The sequence below is a fragment of the Parus major genome, chromosome 5 (genome assembly GCF_001522545.3).
Source record: "Parus major isolate Abel chromosome 5, Parus_major1.1, whole genome shotgun sequence".
Taxonomy (NCBI): domain Eukaryota; kingdom Metazoa; phylum Chordata; class Aves; order Passeriformes; family Paridae; genus Parus; species Parus major.
The window spans coordinates 16,561,765-16,586,623 of NC_031774.1; the positions used below are offsets into that span (position 1 = coordinate 16,561,765).

At 36.9% G+C, this 24,859-nt stretch overlaps 1 protein-coding gene across 6 annotated transcripts in view; it reads left to right on the top strand.

Annotated features, from left to right (window-relative positions):
- The window catches only part of CHID1 (chitinase domain containing 1), a 100,660-nt gene that overhangs the window by 14,611 nt on the left and 61,190 nt on the right, over nucleotides 1-24,859 (top strand). For all 6 annotated transcript variants that reach the window (XM_015631961.1, XM_015631958.1, XM_015631963.3 and 3 more), the window contains 3 exons: nucleotides 4,373-4,465; nucleotides 22,298-22,399; nucleotides 23,629-23,784. In XM_015631961.1, coding sequence (XP_015487447.1) covers nucleotides 4,373-4,465; nucleotides 22,298-22,399; nucleotides 23,629-23,784 — 351 coding nt within the window. The remainder of the gene's footprint in view (nucleotides 1-4,372; nucleotides 4,466-22,297; nucleotides 22,400-23,628; nucleotides 23,785-24,859) is intronic.

The window sequence follows — 24,859 nt, forward strand, 5'->3', positions numbered from 1 at the left end:
CTATGATACATGTGCGTGGACCTCTTTTGGGGACTTTATACTGACCATTTCAGGCTCTTGCAGATGTCTAATGCAGATACTTTGAAGTACCCTCTGTTGCACTGGAACTTGCTTCTTCCCTGTGTTTTCTGGGAATAGAACTATTATATACAAATCACAGTGGCATCAGATTTAGCTGGAGATGAAAAACTGCATCTAACTAATGCTGCTTCCTTTCATTCTAGCAATTACTGTATGGTAAAAAAGAGTTCAGCTGCCCACCTTTTACCCTGACACAGGAAAGTAGTCTCCTAATAGAAATCTAAATGAGCTGAGATGTCCTATGCAGATGATACCTCAATTCTGAACTGTTTTACTGCTTCTTACAGCTTAAACCTACTTCTTAAATAACTGATTTCTTTTTTCCTAAAAACTTTTTTGCCTTTTTTCACAATAAAATATTCCAAGTTATTCATCTCATGGCATTAAAGTTTAGAAATGTACATGGAAGAAATATTGAGAGACCTGAGCCAGCAAAGCTTCTCCTGCTTATTTAGTTAACAGCTAGGCAAGACCATGCCTCACTTACTAATCTCAATTGTGGGTTTACTGGGTGGGTTTATTTTTCTCCAGAGACCAAGATATGTTCTGAAAAAGGCATAATATACTCATAATACTCTCACAGGGTACATAAAAAGGCACACAATATTCTGATCAGTCCAGCATTACTTGACAGATGGCCATCACACAGAATCAATCTGAAAAACGTGATTTTTTTGTCACTCTATGCAGAAGATGACCTTCAGGCATCTTATTAATGTTGGTAGGAGTATAGGAGGAAAAACTCTTCTGGTAGTTGTATCCTTCATGTTAGTCCCTGAAAAATTAATCTATTAATCAAAGATTTGCCATAATTCACTCCCGTTTCTTGGTATTAACTAGGCAGTGAAATGGCAGAAAAGGGCAATTTCTTCTTCAAGTAGACAGCTTTATTTTGTCCAATTTTCTTGACAAGGCATAAATTTTAGGAAGCAGTGACTCCAAATTTGTGCAGAAAGGGGACTGAAGATGGAAAACTGCAGAGGTTTGAAGGATAGTGTAACTGAAGGGAAGGGTATCAAAACCTTTCATATCTTCTGCAAGGCCTTTCAAATGCATTGACATCGCACTCTAGTGCACTGAAGTAAACTCTTCTACGAGGTATCCAAAATGCAGTAGACCAGCAATGCTGGAAAAAGTGATTTTTGGAAAAATAAGCTTGCCACAAACTCTGGGTGATGAAAACTTGGAGGTCTGCATACTTTAAAGGGGCAAGGTACTTCAAAATCATAAATGCTTGGAAAATTGACCTATCAAATAGTAGTGATAAGAGAAGGCTTGAAACAGTATGAATGAAGTAGACCTTACTTAGCTCAAGATAGAATCTTATAGCTGCCAATATTTCAGTAGCTACTCTGAAGTTGAACTTGACTGTAGTGAAGTGTCTGGTAAATATTTAATGAAGCTTTTTTAGAAAGATTGATTCTATTCTTACTTTCTTGTACCTCATTATAATGTTTAAAATGTCACTAGCTTTTCTTTCAAAATTGCCAATGGTAACATTGAAGAATATTGCATTTAAAACACTGGAAAGCACTGTTGGGACACAGTAAGGTTTTAATTTATAGCACAATAAATGAACATTCTATTGTTCTTTGGAGGAGAGGGAGGAGTGCACATTTGATTTACTTCATCTGTCTTGGCCAGCACATGGAAGTGAGCCTAAATTAAGTCTTTAGCCATTAATCCTGCCTGATTTGCCAGAAGGTTTTCAGGACTCCAAACCCTGACTTGACAGGTTAGTGAATAGATACTAATCTGGGTTTCTTGAGCAAAAATCTGCAATTGTCCAGCTGTCCTTTATCTTCTTGACCTCCTTCAAGTTGAAGGTAATTATTTTTTAGCCAGATCAATAGTGATTGAATTTTGTGGGGGGGAGTGTAGGAAGTGGCTGTTCAGATGTAGCCTGTTTTTAGAGTGCCCAGTGCACCAACAATCCAAACTGCATTTCCACCCCTTTTTCAGACCACAAATCTCTGTCCTGTGTTTACAGTTGTAGGTTATGGTTTTACATTTGCATGTTTCAAAATATGACTTTTTTGTGCAGTCACTGTTTTTGTGGTTATGTCACTGCCTTTGTGGATCAGTTTTTGCCTCTGCAGAATGGAGTGAGGGTGTCAACCTTGTTTCTAAATGAAAAAGATGTTGTCTTGTTCTGTACCTATGCTAGATTCTTTGGTCCTATCCTACCCTTCTTTTTATCCCCTCATATTCGTAATAGTTAAAGTCAGCAAATGTTTTGCAATGTTCTGCATCTCAAAGCTCCTACAACTAACAAAGGCAGCCAGACAAAGAAAAGAGATCCCTGCTGATGAACACTGTAGAATAATCTCAAGGTGAGAGGAATTGATTCTTTGGTCAAATTTATCTTACGTATAGCATCTCTGACATCTAATAAAGGTTGAGTTATATTGCAGTTTTGGGAATAATTAGTTAAAAAGGCACAAGACACAAATCAGTGGGAAAGCTTGCTTACCTAGTTTTAATACTGATTATAGTTTTGTATAAGATTATGTTATGTGGGAGTTGTGATGAGTATGTTTGTGTCAATAAACGTCTGTTTAGCTTAGTGTTGTGATTTTTTAATGTATTCCTATGGAAAAGGATTCTTATATAATTGTTTTGTCTGAATAGTGGCATACTCCAGATGCGGAATGAATGTGGTAAAGTAACAGGAGGGAGAGCTGTTGGTTTCCCAGAGCAAGAATGGTAGAAGTACATGCTGCAGACAGACCAAAAGCTGATTTCTGTAATCCCATGTCTTCCCCCAGAGAAATATAGGTGGCAGTGTGATAGTTCATTGTTAAGGGCTGTTCAGCACAGCCAGCTCTCAAATTGTAAGCACAACATATTGCTGGTATTGGGAAGGTGATAAAATGTGCTTTGTTTGTTTGCCAGGATTTGGAGAGTAGTAGCTTTTGTAGGCCCTAGGAAGTTTTCATCAGGCATCAAACCATTTCAGGGAAATTGGAAATACTTGGTTACCTTTGGATAGTGTCTACATTGTGAAAACAAGCATAATCACTGTGATGGATAATTATATAGGAAAATCAATAGCTCCAGGAAAATATATTGGCAGGGCAGGGATTATACTGCCTTGAAAGGCATGACAGTACCAAGATGTTGTTTCTGAGAGTTCAGGTCTAATCATGATTTAAGTGGAGCAAACACCTTGGGTGATGGCTTTTGTCTATTCTGCCTTTCCTGCTTAAGCACTTTTAGCGTCCTGGAATGGATGTTGAAGTTGCTTTCCATTTGATTCTGTTTTAAGTGTAGTCCTAAACAGACTTAGAGTTCTGTATTACTATCATCTGACTATTTGTGAATCCTCCTGACCAGCTGAAAAATAGGAAAGTTAACTTTGTTCTGAAAAATCAAATGACTTAAGAAAGGCACTCAGAAGCACCGTATTTGTAGTGCAAATTTAAGGGAATATTGGATTCCTGTTAAGATGACATTAAGCTTTGTTTCTGCTTGCTGTTGTTCTGATTGAAGAGTTTTCTATTAACATCACCCTTCCAGTCAGGAGTGCTAAAAGCAGTTTAGCATAAAAAAGCATAAGAATTTTTAAGTTTATTTTCCTATTGAAATACTAAGAACATGGATATGAAAATCAGCTTTTTTGGAAGTCTTTATTTGAATGATGCAGACAGAAGATGCTATTTCCAGATATGACATTGTCAAACATGTATTTTGTAGGTACACAGTGAAGTATGGAGAAACAAAAGAATTATTAATACAGGACTAAAAACAGCAGAAGAAATGTTTCTAAACACGGGTCTCAGTGTTCAAGGAAATATCCCTTGAGGAGTACATGTTTTGCTGTGAAAGCATCTTCACAAATTCTTGTGTGTAGCAACACAGTGACAACTTTAATCTCATCAAAAGCTGCTTCTTCAGAACAGTGTTTGGTTCTTCTATTGATCTATTTATTTTCACCAAAAATGACCTCAAGAGGTGACCTGCTCTGATAAGATATGCTGGCTTGTTTTACATGCTAACAGTGCATAGTTAGATTACAATAAAATTAAGAAAACTTAGAATCCCCGGGTGATCACCAGTTCCCATAAAACTAAGACAGTCTCAAGCAGTGCAGTGTTCGTAGTTCTTAAAGAGGATAAACCTAATCATTTTTCCTAATTGTTGTTTTTCTGCTATGATCACTTGCAACAAATTGTGTTTTTCTCTCTTGCCAGCTGCATCTCTTTTCATTTATTACTACTGTTACTTGTTCTTGTCAATATACAGCAGAAGTTTTCCTGTCTTTCCCTCTAATAGTATATTTATATTTCAGGGAGTTGATTCATTTGCTCACTCACCTTTCTGAAGCTCTGCATGAAGCACAACTTAAACTCATACTGGTCATCCCTCCTGCAGTTGCAGCAGGGTGAGTATTCCTATTTAGTTTCCAGGTGAGAAATACTTTCTTGTCTAATAAACAGTAAGTTCAAAGCTTTGTTTAAAACTGTGCAATTTAAAAGAAGAAATAGTTATTTGGGTTTGATTGGTAGTCCTTTCTCCATGCATGTTGCACTGGATATTCTTGGTAACTATGTGCACTCATACATACCTCTTAATTTTTGATGTGATAGAGGAGCCAACAAGGAGAGATGCTATGCAGGACCTTGTTCTCCCCCACATTCCAGCTGGGGTGTTAGGAGAACAAATAGAGGGGCAGAATCCCCTCCCTTGAGCTGCTGGCCACACTTCCCCTTGGTGCACCCCAGGATGTGGATGGCTTTCCCAGCTGCAGGTGCACAGTTGGCAATGAAAGATTATTTTTTCCCCCTCCAAGTTTCCTTTCTTTCTTTAAGCTGTTCAGCATCCTTATGCCTGCACATGAAAACTCAGTGATGTAAGTCAAACAGAGAAGCATTGTTAGGTACTTTTTCAAATGAAAATCAGTAGACAGCTAACAAAAAATGTGACAATTTCTTATTTTTCTCACCTTGGGTTCTACAGCAGTATGGATAGGCCCACAGCCAATACAGATTATGACAGATTAACAGTACAGTTTCAGGACAATGTTGCACAGCCTCCTAAATTTCATGTAGGCTGTCACATCTTTCAGTGTACATTCATTTTCAAAGTGCCAAAAAGGCTGAGAAAATTGAATGCCTGAGCAGTCTGGTAAATGTTGCTTCTGTGGCTGGACTTTTCAATGACCTCAAGTTTTTGTTGAGTTTTATGTGGAGGTCTTGTAGCATGTTGGGGAAATAAAGCATTTCTGCTTACAGCTATCTGTGCAGATTTGAATGCATATGGCTGAAAAGATTCAGGGATCCTGTAGTAGGAGACTAAAAGGTTGTCCATGTGCTGAGATCAGTTAACATCTGCCCTGTAACTCCGATGTCACCTCTTTTGTAGTTTGGTAGTGTAACCCCATCCAAATTAATTCCTGAATATAGGTACTTCCTACCATCTTAAGACTTTAAGCCCAGAACTGTATCTACCTAGTTTTGTTTTTCAATAGCTGCCTGAAATCTGATTGCAATGTATTTTCTGTAAAGTATGTACTTGATGGTATTTCTTGTTTCTTTATCTTTTCCTCTGTTGCATGATTAATATCCTTACAAGAAGTAGCTAGTTCAATGCAAAAATCCTCTACTTTTGTGTGGGGCTGGCAACACAATTTTGATAGGCAGAGAGAGATAGAAACAGTGTTGAAAACTGGCAAAAGAAAACAATAAATTCCTTGTAAATTGGTAAAGTAGACATTTGTAAAATATTACCCATTCAGTGCCCTTTAATTGAAGGCCTAGCTGCATTTTGAGGAGATTCCTTCCTATCCCTCAAGCACCTATGGTTTTACCTTGGCTCTGTATCATTAATCCTCTAATTTCTTGCAGAATTTCTGGAAAATTGTGGGCTGGTATGCCTTTGCATCACATGGCTTTTCAGTGGTGCTAACAAGTACTTTGAGTTTCTTCTATTTGGTTAAATCAAAAATAATGCAAAATTATCATGTCTTATCTCTTGTCTGTCATTTATTCCAATCTTTCATGCTGCCCTCTTGTGTCCTACTTCTCATCCCAATTGATAGTTGCTTTAAAAAGTAATTTTCTGTTGCTATTAATTTTAGTCTATTACAGGTGAAGCAAAAGAGAACATTTTAAAACATTTTTCTAAAATGCCTTATCAGTCACTGCATCACACAGATGCTTTTTAAAATACTAATGCATGCTCTGGTAGAATTTAAGTAATTGCTATAAACAGTGTTTACGGTTGAAGTGCATTTGTGCTTTTGGTGGTAGGGAGAAAGTGGAGAATAGCACAAACCTCAACATTCCTGCTCACTGTGATACCTACTGATGTTACCAAGGTCAGCCAGAGGGACCTAAATGTGTTTTGTTTCTGTAATTCACGTGGGGCTCTACACTCTGTTTTTTCTAAATCCCTAAACAAGATGTTGGAGCCTCTGTAAAACTTCAGTGTTCTTAAACATATTTGGCCTGGACCAGAATTTGCATTTTTAAGGTAACTATCTTTCAGGACTATTTCTCTGTTGAACAACACACTGATGTTGTGTTGTCATTGCTGCCTCCTGCTGTTCTGCGAATTGACACAATAGTGAGGTCAGGGTTCTGAAATCTTTCTGAGCTGGGATTTAGGGATGCACTGTTAGAGCTGGAAAGAGATGCCTATCTAAAGTGCAGTTTTTAACCTGAAATAAGTTTTACATGCCGATTACCTGTTATGTACCCATTTACATGGGTGTTCCTAAATGGCCTGTTTGTAAAAGAGCTGAGAGAAATAACAGCTGTAATTTATATAAAAGAATCTTAAAGTCTCGTTCCTCTAAACCAATTACATATATCTTTATGCATTCCTAAAGTTTTTGAGATTTATCCATAGACCTTTATGGCCCAGAAGAATTCAATAATCACATTCTTTTCAATCAATAATCTTGCATAACCCTGTCTTCCATGTATGTGTTCTTACTGCATTAACTAGAAAGAGCACTAAGTTTTTGAGTAATAGTTTGTTGAAATAGATTCATAACCTACAGAAACATCTTAAAACACAGTGTCCATGTATACTTTAAAGCTTAGAAATATACTGGATTTAATGATATCAATAATCAGAATTCTGAAATTTTCTTTCTACCTTACTTGGCTTTTTGGTTAGCAGCTGTACTTGAAAATGTTTGATTTATAGGATGCAAGGCTTGAACTGAAAGTGCCTCCTACTGTGTATTAAATAACTTGTGTCTTGAAACTCACTTTGGGTTTTAACGCTTCAACATGGTTGAAAGTGGGCTTTTTGCATCTTATGTTCTTTAGTTTTTGGAATCACTTAGCCTGTTAGTCAAAAATACAGCAAAAGGCATGGAAATAAGTACCATCAAGAATCAAATAATATATCAGAGTTCAGCAGCTGGCAATAGACTGATAAAGGAGACATGAGCTGTATGTGGAGCATTCTACCCAACTGGGATGTTAGGAGCTGAAACATTGTCCCTTTTGTGTTCTACCCTGATTAAAATTTAAAGAGAGCATAGTCAAATGTAAGCAGTTTATTTAGGAATTTGTAATTTAGACTCTTTTGATATGCATTAAGATCAAAGCAGTCTGTCTGCAAATGTTATCTGAAAGGAGACATTTAAGAGCTAAAAATACTACTTTGCTGAGGGAAAACCCGTCTGGAAAATGCAACACTGCACATGAGATCGAGTGTGGGATGCAGGAAGAAAACATGTTGGATCATCTGTTTAACTTCTAAAATTCAACTTTTGCAACAGAAACTGAGACTGATCCTCTACTGAACCTTGCTGTAGTAACTTGAAGGTTCCAGGGGTGCCTTTGGATTTTGGTTTGCTTATAAAATGTTCTGGACTAAAAGAAAACTTCACTCTTTTTAAATCCACACATTTTATAGCTTTTTACAACATTAACCAGAGGCAGCTGAGCTGGCATAATCAAGAGTAATCAAGAGCTGGGAATGTGTTTGGATGCTGATTGGGAGGCAGGAATCTCTCTAGCAAGCTTTACTGTCACAGAGAATGCATGTAGAGCTCCCATGATGAAAAACAGAGACTGAGATAGTTTTCATCCACCTGATGTCTAGGAATTGCATGATTTTCCTGCAAATGTAAATGATTTACAAGAGAAAGGTACAGCAGGAGCCAAAAGCTGTTCTTTGTGAAGTGTGTGTGTGTGTGTAATTCTCCCTTGTGGACTGGAGTCTTGCAGTTGCAGATGTCTGAAGAGATGTGCAAGGACTGCAGTGGTGTGTAAGTGGTTGCTAAAGCAGATGGTTTGGTGAAGACTTCCACTTTGTCTTTTAACAGAATGCCTCAAAAAGTTAGAATTTTACTACTTTTAGCATGCATGGACATTGATGCATGTATAAACTATGGGTACCATTTCTATAAGGTCAGTGGGTAGCCAGGCATATTCTGTCCATTGCTGATGGTGAGTAACTCCATTGGTCCTGCTAATCCTGGTCTTGATTAAATTCCTGCCTTAAATATATGCAATTCAGTGTTTTATTGTGCTGCAGAAATTATACTGGGGAAAGATGTGTGGATGTTTTTATAATGATTTCACAAGCCTCTTTCCAAATAGGATAGCTGTGCTGGAGTGAGCTACCTTTATGCCTAAATATGCACTTACAAAACTATGCTGGGGGAGAAAAATAAATATGGCAAATGGACCTTGAAATTCGGTTGTACCTGTTCTCATAAGTCATAGGCATTGGGTTGGTTATTTTGTTTCTTGGTACTTAAATTATTTGTAATATTAGGGATCTATTCTCAAAGCAAAAAGTGAGACTTTGTATAATAACTCCTTTCTGTCTGCATGTAAATTGATTTTCATCTGACTAGATTATTGCATGTTTTGTCCAGGTTCAGCAACCATTTTATCCACTGTTTCCCAATTACTGTCAAGAAAACAATGAGTAAATAAAATTGAGCTTATTTACATAAGCTATCATTGGAGGGAGCATCAGTAATGTTCCTGTTTTTTGCTGTCCTGAGAAAGAGCAAAGACAAAAAGTTCCTGGAAGCTGTAGGTACAGTGTTGTCTTCACAGGGGTTCTTAATCTATCCATGGTTGCATAACCATTGCCTTCCTGGCATTTGTAGTTTATTACAGACTTTAGACATGATATAAATATGTAAAGTCTCAGTATACACTCATTAAAAGCTGTTCATTTTGTTAAACGCAGTGTTAAATAACTCTGTATTTAGGTTGTTAGTGATGGCTTTCCTTGGACTTTTATCATCCCCTGAAGTATAATCCTTTGGACAAAGTAGAAATAAGTGGCCTTGGTTGTGTCACTTCATAATGCAATACATTATGACATTTTGCAATACATTTATTGACATTTTGATGGTTAGGATATGCACTAGGCAGTTTATCCTGTGTGATGGATATCCTTTTAACACACCTCTCTTCAGGCTACAAGACAGTAGCTGCTCCTTGAATAGCAGATGATTCTTTTATCTCTTTATTCTGTACAGAATTTGTAAATGAGAGAAAGTGAGCTGTGAGTAAACTGAGTAAACAAGGAAATTCAGGTGCTGAGGTGAGAGGCTGCGCTGTCAGCGTGCTCTGTGGTGGAGCACTCTTAGTGTGCTGCTCAAGGGGGTCTCCTGAATGGAAAGCCCTCAGGGAACTCCACAAGGAGGTGAATTGGTTGAGGAGTATCGAGGAGTCCAAGAGAGAAATGAATTACAGGAATCACTCCCTATCTTCCCTGGTAGAGACCTTTTAGGCAAATAGGGCACATCACACAGAAGATTCCCCATCATCTTTCCACCTGACTGAATGTGTGACTTAAGGGGTAGGGGATAAGGGTGACAAGTTCTTGCCTGTTGCAGAAGTTGTGTCTTCCCTGTCATTTCCCAACCTTCCCCATTTTGTCACTAATAAGAGTTTTAGAATTACAGATGTAGCTACTGCTGCATTTCTGAGAAAGAATATCAAGAATCTGCTGAAAAGTCTCTAAAACTTTGGAGCTTTGTTTGTATCAATCATAATTAAAATGCATGGAAGACAGTGTTAGAAAAAGATAGTTACAATTGTTTAAGAAGCCTCAGGTAACACAAAGTAGCTTTATACTTTCAGTAATTTTATCAAGTCTAGCATAATAATAACTAGATATGTCAAACCTTGATCCTTGATTTAAGTAATTGTATGCAAAATAGCTGCTGTTCTTAGCTGTGTTTTAATGACATGCCTGCCAGTACAAAGCAGAGGTCAGTGAGCAAGATGGTTTCATTCAACCATGTGGGACATGGTTTTGGGCATTATTAGTAAAAGTGAAGCACATTGTAAACAAACCACTGGAGCTATCACTGTCCTTATGACATTCTCAAAAAATGCTACTATTGGGAAATTGCATGCAGTTTAGCTAGAATAATTTGTTATCTCCTGGCTAGTTTCTGATAGCATATATCAAAGCAGTATTTAAATTAAAACCAAACATGTTTCTCCCTGATAAAAGGTACACTTAACCTCACAGCTTCTAGAAAAATTTCTGTCTTTATTGACTTCTTGAGATGCACAGCTGTAGTGCAGTTGCTTTCATTTTAAAGCTACAGGAACCCAAACTGCTTTCTCTCTTCAAATATTTGAGCATAATATATGTTCTTGTCTCAACAAAATACAGCAAGCATCCCCAACTTTGGATTTCATATTTGCATATGTAAGGGAAAAAAAATCTACAGCTTCTCTTCCTGTTACTTAAAACTTCTATAGGTATGTATTATCAGTATTTTCCAGCACTAAACTTCCACTTCACCAAAATTAATATTTTTGCTGCTCAATTTATTCTTTATTTTTGCTGCAAAAACATTGTGGATCTGAAGTACTGTCTTAAGTATCTGCAGCCTTTTCTTTGTGGAGCTGCTGTGCAATGAAAATTACCAGAATCTATGCAGTCTTCATTATTGCTATCCAGTAGCTGTTGATACCAGCTTAGTTTTGCTACTCTGCCTCTTGGAAAGATTGGCAGGAGGGTAGACATCTCGTCCCTCCTCTTGCTTTGTGCTGTCATGCTCTCTTCTGCCTTTCCTATAAATATACATACATATTTTTCTGCAAAGTAGGAAGAGCACACAACGAATAACTGCTCATTGACCTCACACTTGCTCAGCCTAATGGATGCTGCAATTGGCCAGTGTTTTGCAGATGTGATAAAGGAAATAGGTGCTTTGATCTTTTAGAAACTGATTATGAACAGATACTTGTAATATTATTTCTGTTTTATGTCAGTAATCTGTCAGTCATCTTTAGAAGTTGCTGCAGATTCAATTGCCTTGCCATAACTTTGTGTATACTGAATGATATGTTTGTTGGTTTACTATTCCAGTGTATATATACACACTGTTTTCCTTAGAAGTATTTCTGGCAAGTAGCAATTCTGATGTACAATATGCAAGTAAACAGCAGGGTAATTTTTATGATAATGTATGGTAAACAAATTCAATGAAATATAAGCAGCTTCTAACATGTGTCGGTTTTGGAGTGAAATGGGAACTGTGACTTACTTTTAACATCATTCTCAGGAAGGACTATATGGAACAGAATGTAGAGCCTTGAACTTTTGGGAAGTAGAGAATGCCAGGGATCAAACCAGCAGAAAACATACTGCTTGTTTCAGATGAAGTTTCCAATTGTAAAATTATGTCAAATAACAGTTTATTAGAAAACCAACTTTGTAGAATACTATTTATTAAGTAGGATTCTGCTTTACCAATACATGCAATTAAAATTATGAAAGGTTAACATATTTGTGAGAAACCTGTTCATAATAATCATATTTGATTAGTCTTGGTAATGGAAACACTAATACTGTTGCTTTCTCTGAGCTTTCCACATGTCTAATCTTTCTTACTTTTCCTTCCAATTTGACAAATACAGAAAAGCAAGATATTCTAAAAATGATAAGTGTTTATTTATTGTAGAGTTAGTAAGTACATGCCAAATATGCTCTGCATGCTCGCTGTTGCTGATAAGAAAGTTTGATGCTGGAAGACAGTTGTTTTAGACAATATACAGAAAATGGGACTTGGGAGGGAAAATCTGAAAGCTAACTATACACAGTTTCATATTTGGTGTGGTAATAACAGTTGGTTATACACTTTGGCCCCCATTGTTCCCATAGTTTTCCATCTTCCTGTGAATATCCTAAAAAAAGAGAGACTGTCAGAAATATGGAGAGTGCAGTTACATATCAAGGGATTTTGTAGTTGGGCCCTGTATATGAAATTCAGCACTCAAGAAGGCACAGAATCACTGTTATGAGGGCTTTCTAGGCTAACTGACTGGTACATTCATTTTTATTACATGTTATAATATGTTTGATTTGAATCACAAGATACAGCTTGAGATATGAGTTTATACAGAGGGGAACAGAAAACCCAGTAGGAAATTATTACTGTCTACTTCTGAGTAACAGTTACTGGAGCAAGTTAATGATGTCCTCAAATTATGGTGATGCTATTAAACCCTGGTCAGAGTCATGCTACTGGGCTCATGTTTTTCTCTGTATAAAGGCTCAAAGTATAGGTCTGTCAGTTGCATCTCTTTTTTAAGTGAATTCTGTTAGCTACAGTAAATCTGGATGCTTGTTAATGGCTCTAAACTACATGTTTCCCTCACTGATGACTTCCCTGTTTTTGCTGTTGTTTATTGGGCTGCCAGCTCAGTACAGCGTGGCACTGACTACAGCCACGAGATGTTCCATGCATTTTGCATAGATTCAGAAAGGACTCAAGAGGAACAAATCTATTCTTAGAACTGAGTCTTTTAAAGACAATACCTTAGAATATAAAATCAATGGAACAAAAGTCTCACTCTACTAACATCTCCTGAAGCAAGTGCACACATCTGGTTTTGAGTTCCCACCAGGGAGAATCATTAAAATAATCTGTAGGTCAGCTAACAACAGTCAAAGAGAAAGAAGGGTGGAATGTATTCCTCTGCATCTCTGTCATTTGTAGCTCTACCAATCCTGAGGCAGCTGGTGTAGAGCAATTACTACATAAGTTTCAGTATTAAGTTGGAAAACTTTCCAAAAAACAAAGAGAAGAAAAATGGTGAACATTTTATGCAAGTAGGAATTAAGGCTACATTTGGTGTGTTAGAGTTTTTAAATTAGGCTCATATGCTCCAGAGTACAAGCTTGTTTTGCATGATGTTCAGCTATTGGAGCATGGCTTGCCTGGGCATTAAGCCCTGGCATGAAAGGCACTAGAATAGTTTGGAAATTAGGAGAAGCAAATGGTGACACAGTGGATGCTCATTTGTGCATAGTCCTTCTTAAATGGCTCCTATGAAGAGACTGAAGCAAACGTAACAGAAACAGCATGATAGGAGAACAGTTGACCTTCCCAAAAATGGAACTGGTAAATACAAGTGTCAAAATTAATTTTTTCTTCTTTGGTAGTCAGAATGTCTGGTTTTGTCAAATGTGAATTTTTTATGTTGACTTCAGAGTTTTAGATACACTGTACTTTTCAAGTAATTTAAGAATTTGTAAGTGACTGGTCTGCCAGCATGCCTCAGTTCTGAGGACAGCAGTTTTCAGGCTTATTTGCCACTAGCCGTCTGCTGAGATTTCATGCTTTCTTTTCAGGACATATATTGCTTGGCATGTTTCCCCTTCGTGACTTCTGTTACTGGTTTAAACCAGATGGGCCACAGGTAATTAGTTTGGCTTCATGAAAACTAGTAGGCTAGTCCATGGCAAGAACAGATCCCATGCTTCTCCCTATTTGGAGAGCAAGGACTGCAAAGACAACAGCTGGGATGGGATGGGTGTATTAAAGAAGAGTGCCAGCCCATAATGTTCTGCAAAACATTCATTAGGTACAGAGATACCATTCTGTTTCCTGATAAAAATATAGCAAGTTTTTCACTTGTCAGTCTGTTAAAATTCACAGTCCCCCAGTGATATGAAGCACTCAGAGTGCATGAACTCCCAGGGCTTTTGTGTTGTGAATCTGTAGCACTCATAATTTTCTTGCTCGTCAAGCTGTCTAGGTTTTATTGGTTTTAAAACACGTATCTTAATCTTTCCTGTCTGAGAATTCAGTTAAGAGATTTTTGCCATTGAGAAAATTTGAACACAGTCAGTAATGTGATTTGTGGTTTTCAGTAGAGATGTTTGTTTATTTTAAATTGTGACCTTCTCTGTGGATAAGGGACAGATAGCCCTTATGCTTTGAAGGCATCTGAGTGTCAACATTGCTATCGTGAAGTAAGTGCCCCAGACAAAGACAGTGCAGAAGTAAGGTTGCAGGTTTTTACTTAGGAATTTAGGCTACTATTCAGAATAGTAGTATAGTATTGTAAGGTGAAAATAATAAAAGAAAAAATTGTCAAAATAAACTATAACTACATTATTTTTACTAGAAGTTTACCTAGCAAACTCTTAAAATCTACAAATTAGTAGACATCAGAACTCCCAGACTACCTACATCTTTAGAAGGTTCTCCCTAATGTCTAGCCCAGGTTTGCTAAAGCAATTATCTTGGGATACTCAGACTGCTCCAACTCATTAAAAATGAACTACTAAACTGTTGTGTTTCATTAAAATTCTCCTTTTTCATTTGCTCATTCTTTTATAATTTGTGTCTCTTGAGACAACATTTTTCTGTCTCATTAACAGTAAGGTGTCCTTTCATATTCTGTAAGCAAAATGTGATTTGGAGATGTTAAGGTGGACTTTAAATGGGAGGGGTGGGAACCTCCGGCTTTTTTTTTCTGCCTTCATCTGTTCCAACACTACTGTGTGAAACTGGGAGGATGTTCTCTAAGTAGAACCAGATGAATAACCATGACTGGAAGTGTATGGGACTGGAGGTGATTGCACTTGTTTTATGGAATAATCTTTCACTTTGAATTTTCATTCTATTTTAAGAGGTATAAGACTTTTGTATAGAGATTGCTTAAATGCATAAAAAAGTGGGGAGGAGAAATTTATACTAACTTGGCATTTGTGTTATTTGTTTCTCCTGAAATGGACTGACCTTAAGAGTGTGGTTCAATGGATGTTTTTGGGTTTGAAATGGACAGTTCCTGATTTGTCATACTGATCTGGATTTGTAGGCCACAAGACCAGATGTTGTGTTTAGATCATGCTTCACCTCTTGCAACATTTTGTCCTTAGAAAGGAATTAGAGAAAAAGAAATCTGTAGTTCGATGGCTGGTGAAAATACTTGAATTTACAGTAAGCATGTACATTTTCTGAAATACCTGAGCTACATACATCTCTGCAAAATCCTTAACCTGTTGTCTAGGAGGATGTGTGCACTGAGTGAGAGAGGTCAAAGATGGAGAACATGCTGTGTTTTTTACAATCTCTAGCTGCATGGAATTAATCCACCACTATGTAGTAAATCTGCTTTTGTCTACCTGAGGACCTCTCTTTTGTTGGTTAAACATTCAGGATGGTCATGTTCTTTTGACAGCAGGGATTAGAGCTGTAATTATTGTTCATGGCTTTGAACAGCAGTATTGTTTCAAGATTCTGTTGCTGACTTGGCTGCTTCATACAGTGCTGTGGTAGACAGACCTTAATTCTGGTTTTAGCCTGATTTCTGAGGTAACAAGTTGTCTGTAAGCTTTCTCTCTTACATTTTTCATCTCTCTGATAAAGCTTCTTTGGCATTTGACCAGTTTCAAGCCAAATTGACATAGACATAGAATTTTAATGGTCAGGTTCCTGTTACTTCATGAAAATATATAGCTGGAGAGATGAAGATAAAAAAATCTTTTTTTTCCCCCCAAGACCCAGCTGTTAGAGGGCATTGTAAATGAAACATCTATAGGACAACTGAAATCCAGTTGCAAAACGTGCAAACCATGATCCACATAGAATTGTTTTCTGAGTACTGATAGTGAAAAATTACTTCAGTGAGCTGTCATCCTGAGAGTTTGGAAAACCTAAAATGAGAAAGGGTAGTTGCAAAACTGTCAAGAGGATTTTTTCGGAAAAGGAAATGGTTTCAGATTGAACTTGGTTACACATTTGACTGTTTCATTATCAATGACTGTAACTGTGTGATGAACAGGGTAGACATTTAGCTCTTTCTTCTATTTTCTATAGAAAAGACTTCATGCAGGATGAAACAGTAAATTTTTTATTCAGTGATTGTGCATTAACTGAATTCAGTGGTTTGTGTTCATAAAATGCAGTACCATTATATGTAATGCTCCTATCTGCAATGAGCTATGAAAACGAATAATATCTTGTGGTGAAGAAAGATTTGCAAACAGTTGCTTTACAAAAAATTACACATGACAAGAAAATTAAATCATTACTGAGAGGCTGACTTCTGAAATAGAATCATAGTGGAAACAGAAAATCAATCAGTTTTCCATTATGAAGGCTATTCAAAGATGAGGATACAGGAAACTTCTCTTTTATAAAGGAGGGTGAAGGTGAGGTAACCTTACAAGAATGCAGTTTGAACTTGTAGGGAATAGCAATCAGTTAAAAGTCCTTTTTTCTCCTTATTTCATTTTGAGAGTAATTATAGTGAGACAAGAAGTAGTTGAGGATGTAGATTCATTTGAAAGTAAGTGAAAGCAGCTTTAATTGTTGAAATATTTTTCCAGTCTTTCAATATGAAAGACTATAAACTCAGAACCATACAAAAATACTAATCAGTAAATCATTAATGGAAATTTTGGTACATATTACTGTGTATAAATTGGAAGATTCAGGTAATAAACCTTCCAGGCTGTGAAGAAACCCCTCTACAGTTTTTTTAGACATGAAAAAATAGAATAGTAAAAAGAGACTGTGGAATTCTAAGTTGTGTATGTGGAAATACCAAGGAAAACAGGTGGTTTCTTCTAAGTCTGTGATGTTGTCCCAATAATAGGGATTTTTTATATACATGTGGCAGTGTGCCATTGGGAAATGTTGACAAATTCTCAGGAATGTGTGCAAATAAGACTTATGCTCTCAGGGGAATCATCCTTCTGTGAGTTCTGCCAGGTTGCCATTGCTCTCTTACTTGAAGGGGAGAACTTATAAAGATTATATTGTATTCCTGAGGCTTTTTACAGGAAGGTTTTCTGTGGATGTTGTTTAAGGCAGCTTCTTTACTGTTTGTTAAAAGGAAAATATGTCACAGAATAAAAAATGCCCACTTAAGGTAAAACAGCAATGAAAACTCTAATTTTCTCTTTGCAGTGTGTTTTTGTTCTTTCACTCACTCTCTGCACATCCAGCAGTCCCATGCCCTGTTTTCTATCCTTAATCATTTTTCTGCACTGATAATTTCTGCTTGCAGGAATTTTTGTATAGATTTTGTAGAAAACCATCTCTCTGAATTCCTGATGTATGGTGCCTTGTCCCTTAAATGCTAAGCAGGACTGACAGACACTTTTTAGATAAATTCCAGGTATGTATTTTTAAAGGGTTAAGTCCATATTTCTTACACATTTTAATAAATATTTAAAAATACCATACAGAGTAGATATTATATCCATTAGAAAGTCTTGTTGGGCCAAAGAATTTGAGTGTTTACATTTGGCTGGTATTTTAGAAATATAATCCTACAGATTTTTCTAGAAAACAGAAAATTGAAAAATATGGGATAAATATCATTCCATACTAACAATTGTTTCAAGCCAGAAAGAAGAAAAAATAAAGCTTCATTTCTTTGAGAGATGCTTTTCCTTTTCAATAAAGGAAATATTTTCCAAAATTTTTCAAAAGGAAAATTTCCTTTCCAATTCAAGGAAAACACATTCACCACAAAGTGTTAGTTTAAAATATTAATTATATAAGATAGAGGATACAGTTTTATTTTTCTTTTATTGAGGAATTTTATATCATCCTCATTACCAGTGTCTAAGCATTTTCAAGTCACTCTTTAAGTGACAGAACTGATACCTGTCATAATTTTGATGTCTTTTCTTATGGAGATTTGTTTATGCACTTCATACTTTGCATTGGTATAGTCTTGCTTAGGTATTTCCCCTGCCTGAAATGTGCTTGCCAGGCAAATAAACCACATCCCCTGTACTGAAAGTAGACCATGAAGTGTAAGATGAATTTTTGGATCCTGAATTGTAAGTCAGAGAAGTAGGTTGAGTGATGACTCAAGTCTGAACACTTCCTAGCTTTGCATCTGTTTTTCACCAGAGCATTTATCATTGCCAGAGAAGCTCTTTCAGGAAAATATGAAAGCATATTGGGTAAAGAAGACATAAAAATATAATATAATGCCTGGTTGCATAGGTTGAGGCTTAATATTGCACTGCCACATTGAAACTGTTTTGAAAGGAGCTAAAAACTCCAGTGCTCTCTCAATAATAGTGCAAACTAAACCTGTAACTATGAGGCATTGGCTGAGTAAGTTTAAGGCCCATTTAATAGTAAAAAACCTTCGAGTATCTCAGATTAAAAAAAAAAAAAATGAAAAAAAGGGGTTCTTGTTAATAAGGCAACTTGTTTTTGTAAGGCAGTTGTTTCAACTATTTTCAGAAATCCCATAAAAATCAGTCTTGGCCTTTTGTTTTTACTTTCTTCTGAATGTCTGTTCCATTTGGGTATGCACTGAGGTGCAGGTTTGGTTGTAGATTCAACTTATATAGTTCAGTTTTTCAGTTGATTGTAATTCACATTCATGTATTTTGTTCAATCCAAATTACTGAAAACCCCCATGGATTCTAAATAGCAAGAGTTGATTCTAGCAGGAATGCTGGGGAATTTCAACCCTTTAAGGATATCTATAGCTGAAACTGGTTTCATCCCACTGCCCTGAGTTCCAATAGGGTCAGGTCAGGGCAGTGTCACCAGGCCCATCACTTGTGTGGCCTCCCCAGTCCCCTTGCACCATGGCACAGTGCTGCCCTGGGGAGTGAGTCCTGGCATGGGACAATCCAGTGAGCTGGAGCTCCAGGGCTGGGGATTGAGTGGCTGGGGTTACCAGCCATGCCACCCAGGACATCCTTTCTCCATCCTGTCTTCATTCCTTCTCCACCCATCCTGCATCATTATCCTTCTCCCAGCTCTGGGAGGGTTTGAGCATCTTGGGAGAAGAGTTTGGGTCCGGTTTTGCAAATGGACTTGAGAGGAGCCCTGGCTTGCTTAAGACCAGTGGAAGTTTTAAGAGCAGATTTGCAGTGTAAACTCAATTGTTAAGCTTGCCTCTCCTTCTGCTGTGTCTCTTAATCTTCTGTATTAAGTTTTAAAATTAAACAAGCCATGTTAAAAAAATAATCCCAAGTGGAAGTGGAGTCTGTCCCAGTTTAGCAGACTGGAAGTACTCAGCAAACTGGTTAAGTTATGCTGGATTCTCTCCAAAACAGTGGGATTTAGGCTGGAGTATTTTAGCAGACTAGGGTAATTGTAGATACAGGCTCTTTGGTCTTTGTGGAGGTTTAGGTTGGAACCTTAGAAGAAGATTCTTCACCCAGAGGGTGGTTGGGAACAGGCACCCCAGAGAAGTCACAGCACCAAGCCTGACAGAGTTCAAGACATCTTTGGACAATGTTCTCAGGTATATGAGGAGATTGTCAGGGCTGTCCTGTGCAGGGCCAGGAGTTGGACTTGATGTTACTTGTGGGTGCCTTCCAACTTAGCATATTTGATGATTCTATGAATCTAGGTATATTGTACAGAGCTAATAAACGATGATGAGGCTTCTGCTACTTCACTGACTATTTTGGAAGTGGTATTCAAAGTGTGGAAGAATGACAAGCTTTTGACTTAGACTTGGAAAGTATTACTTTCATGGACTCTGCATATTCTCTGCCAAGTCTTCTGGCTTTCCATTTCCACACTGGATTTCTCAACAAAGTAGTCAGAAGAACATACCTGTCCTTGAGTTAAGTTTGCATAAATATCAGAATGATTGGAAAACCTCCAATTTGAAGTATAATAGCTGTCAAAAAAATATTTAGGTTTTATCCTTGAATGCCAGTTTTCTTGACTCAGAACAATTCTAAAGGCATTAATCAAATAGTCCTGGTTTTGTTCCAGTAGAATTTCCCAAAGTGCTTGACTAGAGGAGAGTTGACTGGTGGTATTCATTGAACTGGTGAGTGGTGCTTGGTTTTTTTGAAGAGTGCTGCTGTTTTAACACTATACATTAATGGACAAAGTATATTCATTGTTGCTGGGTTTGTTCCAAGTTGGAAATTTGTGCCCTTGCCACTCAGATGGCATTCTTTTGTAACAGAAGTATTTGAGTTACAAAATTGCTTTGGAGAAAATTATGGCAATATCCATTTTAACCTGTGGGTTTCTTCTTAAGTTACACATGCAAATTTCATTAAAGTACTACCTGGCTAAATCTATAAAGCAATCCAACTTGCCCTAATATCTAATACACATTATAATTACTTTTTATGTTTTTCCCCTCAGGAGTAATCACAATCAATTTACTGAAAATGTGTTTTGCTGGAGTTTGCATTGGGAAATTGCTTTGCCTACAGACATCCAAGTTGCCATGACATTGTTTCAAAGATGTATTTATTATTTTAATTCTTGTAGAACAACTGTAGTTTGCAATTGCAGTACATCACAAGCAGATAAGTATAAAAAAACCCGAGGTCCACCAGTAGGTTCCAGAAGTGAAGAATTTTTGTTTAAATTTGTTGTAACCCTTGAAGGAAAAGAAAGGGATTTCTCCTTCCTGTGACCAGTATATCACTGGTTCTGGAAATCTGACAGGCGTGTTACATGATTTAATCCGCCCTACTTTGTAACCTGCATTTTGTTCACTTCTTTCCTTATGCAGTGGAACACAAAGTGTCCTTGTGAACTGATAAATGAACACTGTTATGCTCTGGTGATCCGTGGAGCACATATTGTTGGATGTAGAATTTGCACACTGATCCAAAAGGGATAAAGGTCAAAATATGTGATTTTTCTGTTTATTACTTGCATCTGTCACTGAGCATCTTCTTGGTTTTTACATTTAGGATGGAATGGGAGTGGTTTTAAAAGCATACCTTGCCTAGACAAGGTATTCTAATTGGCTTCTAATTTTTAGATCAAGTAGCAGTTCCTGATATTACTGGGAAAGTTCTGGTTTCTCCAGTCTCTCCTCTGCTCTCTAGAGGAGTCTTGTACAATCATGTAAGTCTGCCTCTTAAATGAGAGAGATACACTACTAAGTTTATAGCTGTTAAATTCAATTTTTTCCCTCTTTTCTCTTCTTTTGCGATGTCCCCTTATGTACACTGCTGTCCAAGGTTAATTGGGACAATAACCACTTTTTCTATTAGTTTGTCTCATGTTAACATGCTTCAGAGACCTCTGCTTGAGGACAGGGCTCTTCTGGCAGTAGCTTCTCCATTTTAGTCCAGTCCCATCTTCACAATGTGATTAAAGGTTGCCTTATGTTGCCTGCTGTGCTATTTGTGCTGCTATTTTGAAATTACAAATTCTCTTTGAAACAGATTCAATGTTTTCAGGCAATTTGTGTGAATTAATGTTTCCATCTTGAATGATGGAAGTCAATAGCCTCTCTGAGTCCAAAACAGACAAAATATACACCCCCTCACCCATGAGGATAAGGTAGATATTAATCTGGGTCTATATTTTGTAAATCAAGAGTAAGCAAGAAAAGGGGGAAGAATGGTTTTCCGTACTTCATACCAAGATATGCTGAAGGCATAACTAGACTTTCGTCTAGAAAAGGTTGTGGAATGGATTTCTTCTTTCTTTTCCCCTGCCCAAAGAAAGAAATGGATCTGTTTTTGTCTAAAGAAAAGTGGTTTTCTTCCTTAAGTATGGTATAAACTGAAATTGTTCTTTTTGAGGTTAAAAAAAATTACCTTTGGTTTATATTTTTCTGTTAAGAGCTGCACCCATCCATTTATTTAAATATGCCTTAGAGAACTTAGTTTCATAAGTGTCAAAACCAGTTAAGCAGCCCAAGGAATTAAAGGTTTTCTAAAAGCTTTTAGAGTTCAGTTGATTGCTACCTAAGGCAATTTGATTAGTCCACAGCCCTTATAATCACTACTGTAGCCATGCGGGAAATGCTTATTTGGTAAGTATGCTGTGGAAGTATGATTATTCCCACTGGCCACCTACATAACTTTGAATTATTTTTTTTTTCTTAGCTGTTTATTACAAAGATGACACTGAAATACATATTTTTATTTTTTTTGCCACCTCAGAATAAAAGATTTTTCCTATGTGATCAAATGGTGTGAAACCCAAATGAGAAAATAAGTGTGGTTATTGTAGTAATTTATCTCTTCCCGTTTCTGTTTTGCTTTGTTTTGAAAGGACCAACCAGCCAGGAATGTTCACAAAGAAAGAATTTGATCAGTTGGCCTCAGCAATAGACAGCTTCAGTCTCATGACATATGACTATTCTGCACCACATCGGTAAGACTCCATATGACATCAGAAAGATCATTGAAGGAGCTGATTCCTACTTAGATCTGTTAAATCTACAGTACATTTTTTTTTTTTTTTTCCTAGTAAAGTGAATACTGCTTTGTATTTGTATGATACTAAAGTTCTGGATTAGTAATTAAAATAGATGGATTTTCCAGAAGCTGATAACTCAGTACATTTTTAACAGCAATGTGTATCTGTGGTTTGGATATTATGAAAGACTTTTTACTATAGCTAAAAAGGCATCCTTTTAAAAGGATAACCTGACACTTACACTTTTCCAGGCCAGATTCTTTTGTTTTGAGTTATTTAGCACAGTTCTGCAGGATAGGTACACTAATAATCTACTAATAATAACCTTGTCAAAGAAATCAGCTTTTAACAATTGATACTTGATTTGCCTTTAAATATGAGCAGTTGCTGACAGTTGTCAGCAACATTGCTCTGCTGTATTAGCATGTGCAGTTTTAATAGCACAAGTAGGCTTTGAATCAGGTAATTAGTAGGGAGTAGCAGATGATGATATTTTTAAGACTGGGATATACACTTCCTGTTACCTTGCTAGTGAGTGCCTTTTGTTATGTTAATGTTTGAGGGAGAGCCTGCTCTCCTCTCCAGTGAGGTAGGAATGGAATGAGCACAATATCCTGATGTTACATACATGACAATTCAGTTACTTTGTGTATTAAGGCTATACTCTTTCTTCATGTAGCTTTTTGTTTAGTACTTTGTAGGCTTTTCCCGTAAATAAGTGTTACATAATCATTGAAACTTGTTTTGCTTACCAGTCACTAACTTTATAATTACTTCTGCAGGTAAATGGTAGATTTTGTCCCAGTGTATTTTGCCAGTTTGCAGTAAAATGTTGAGGAAAAAACCTGAAGTCATACGGAGTTCTGAATTATAGCATAGGCACTGTGCAAGGCCCTGTAAGAATATGCTAGGGGGAAACCTTTTCTTACCCCTAGCAAGGAATTCTGTGCCCCTTCACGTTAGAATTTAATCAAAAAGTCAAGAGTGGGGCAATCACGTTTTGTGTATCAGCACTTCAAGCTACTGAAGAATGTGCATTTGACCTTGATAGAATTGTAGGTTCATCTTTACTGATTTTTGTGTGCCATAATTTGCTCTTTGCAATTACATTGATCAAAAGGAGAAGGCTAAGTATAAACATGTACTTTTTCTGACAACCTGTTTGATTTTTGCTAACTTGACAGACCTGGTCCAAATTCCCCCCTTCCCTGGGTACGAGCTTGTGTTGAAGTACTGGATCCTGATTCAAAATGGAGGAATAAAATACTTTTAGGACTGAATTTCTATGGCATGGACTATTCTGCTTTGGGAACCTCTGGGGAGCCAGTCCTTGGCAACAGGTATGACTTCTCTAGATAGTAAGTACTTCTGTATGATATATTCTCACAGGAATTATAAATTCACAAGTATTCTTGTTTAGAAATATGGATGAGTTAGCATCACAGAAATGGCAAAAGTGATAAATCTGCACATTGTAGCTCACCAGTAGAGTAAGACCTGTAACTTCTGTTTCCTGTACAGAAATGCAGATAGATGGCACAGTTATCCTGTCAGAACTCTTATGCAGAAATGGTTTGTGTAGTTTTCCCTCTTTCCCCTATTCATTCTTGTACATGCAGGTTGGGATCTTTGTGTTAAAAATGTTCTGCAGTATTCTCTTATGCTCTTTATCATTTTGGGGGTTCCTGCAGTTGTCCTAATAATTCTTTCTCTCAGCTCCTGATGTTACCGGTTCCTTTGAAATTTGGTATTGGTTTCCAACAGCAATATGCCACCAAGTTTCTTTTTTGGTAGAAAAAGCTACAGTAAGCTCACCTGGAGACAAAAATCTATAACAAGATAAAGGGAAATATTCCAAATCCGGCTTGAAATTTTCTATTGATTCTCAGAGGAAAATGGTTGTTTTTAGTTTTGGGTAATAACCACCTCTAATAACAGTGAGCTTTGCAGAAATACATCAAGCCAGTAGAAAAACAAGAAAAACAATGTGAATTTGACAAGAAATTTATTACTAAATTATAAAATAAAATGAAGCCAAGTAGAAACAAACCTAAAGCACACAAGGTGACTGTTCTCACTTTCACAGGTTACTAAGTTCATTACCCTGTTATATTTGAATGTAATAACAAATTTCTGTTTAGACATTGAAATACTATCTGAGGTAGACTGTGTAAGGTAAGGTTAATTTTTTTTTATGTCAATGCCTGCAGTTACACAAACACTCTGTTATTGTACCTGCTTCTGCTTTCTTCCTGCTTCTCCTTTGCTTCTTGCAGGGGTATAAAACTGTAGGCACAGTTTTCTTCCAGATCTCTTCCAGATCTCTGAATCTGACTGAATAACAGAAAAGGGGAGAATAAAGCTATTGTTTACAGTGAAAGGTATTTAGTAAGTATTCCAGAATGACTTCTGTAA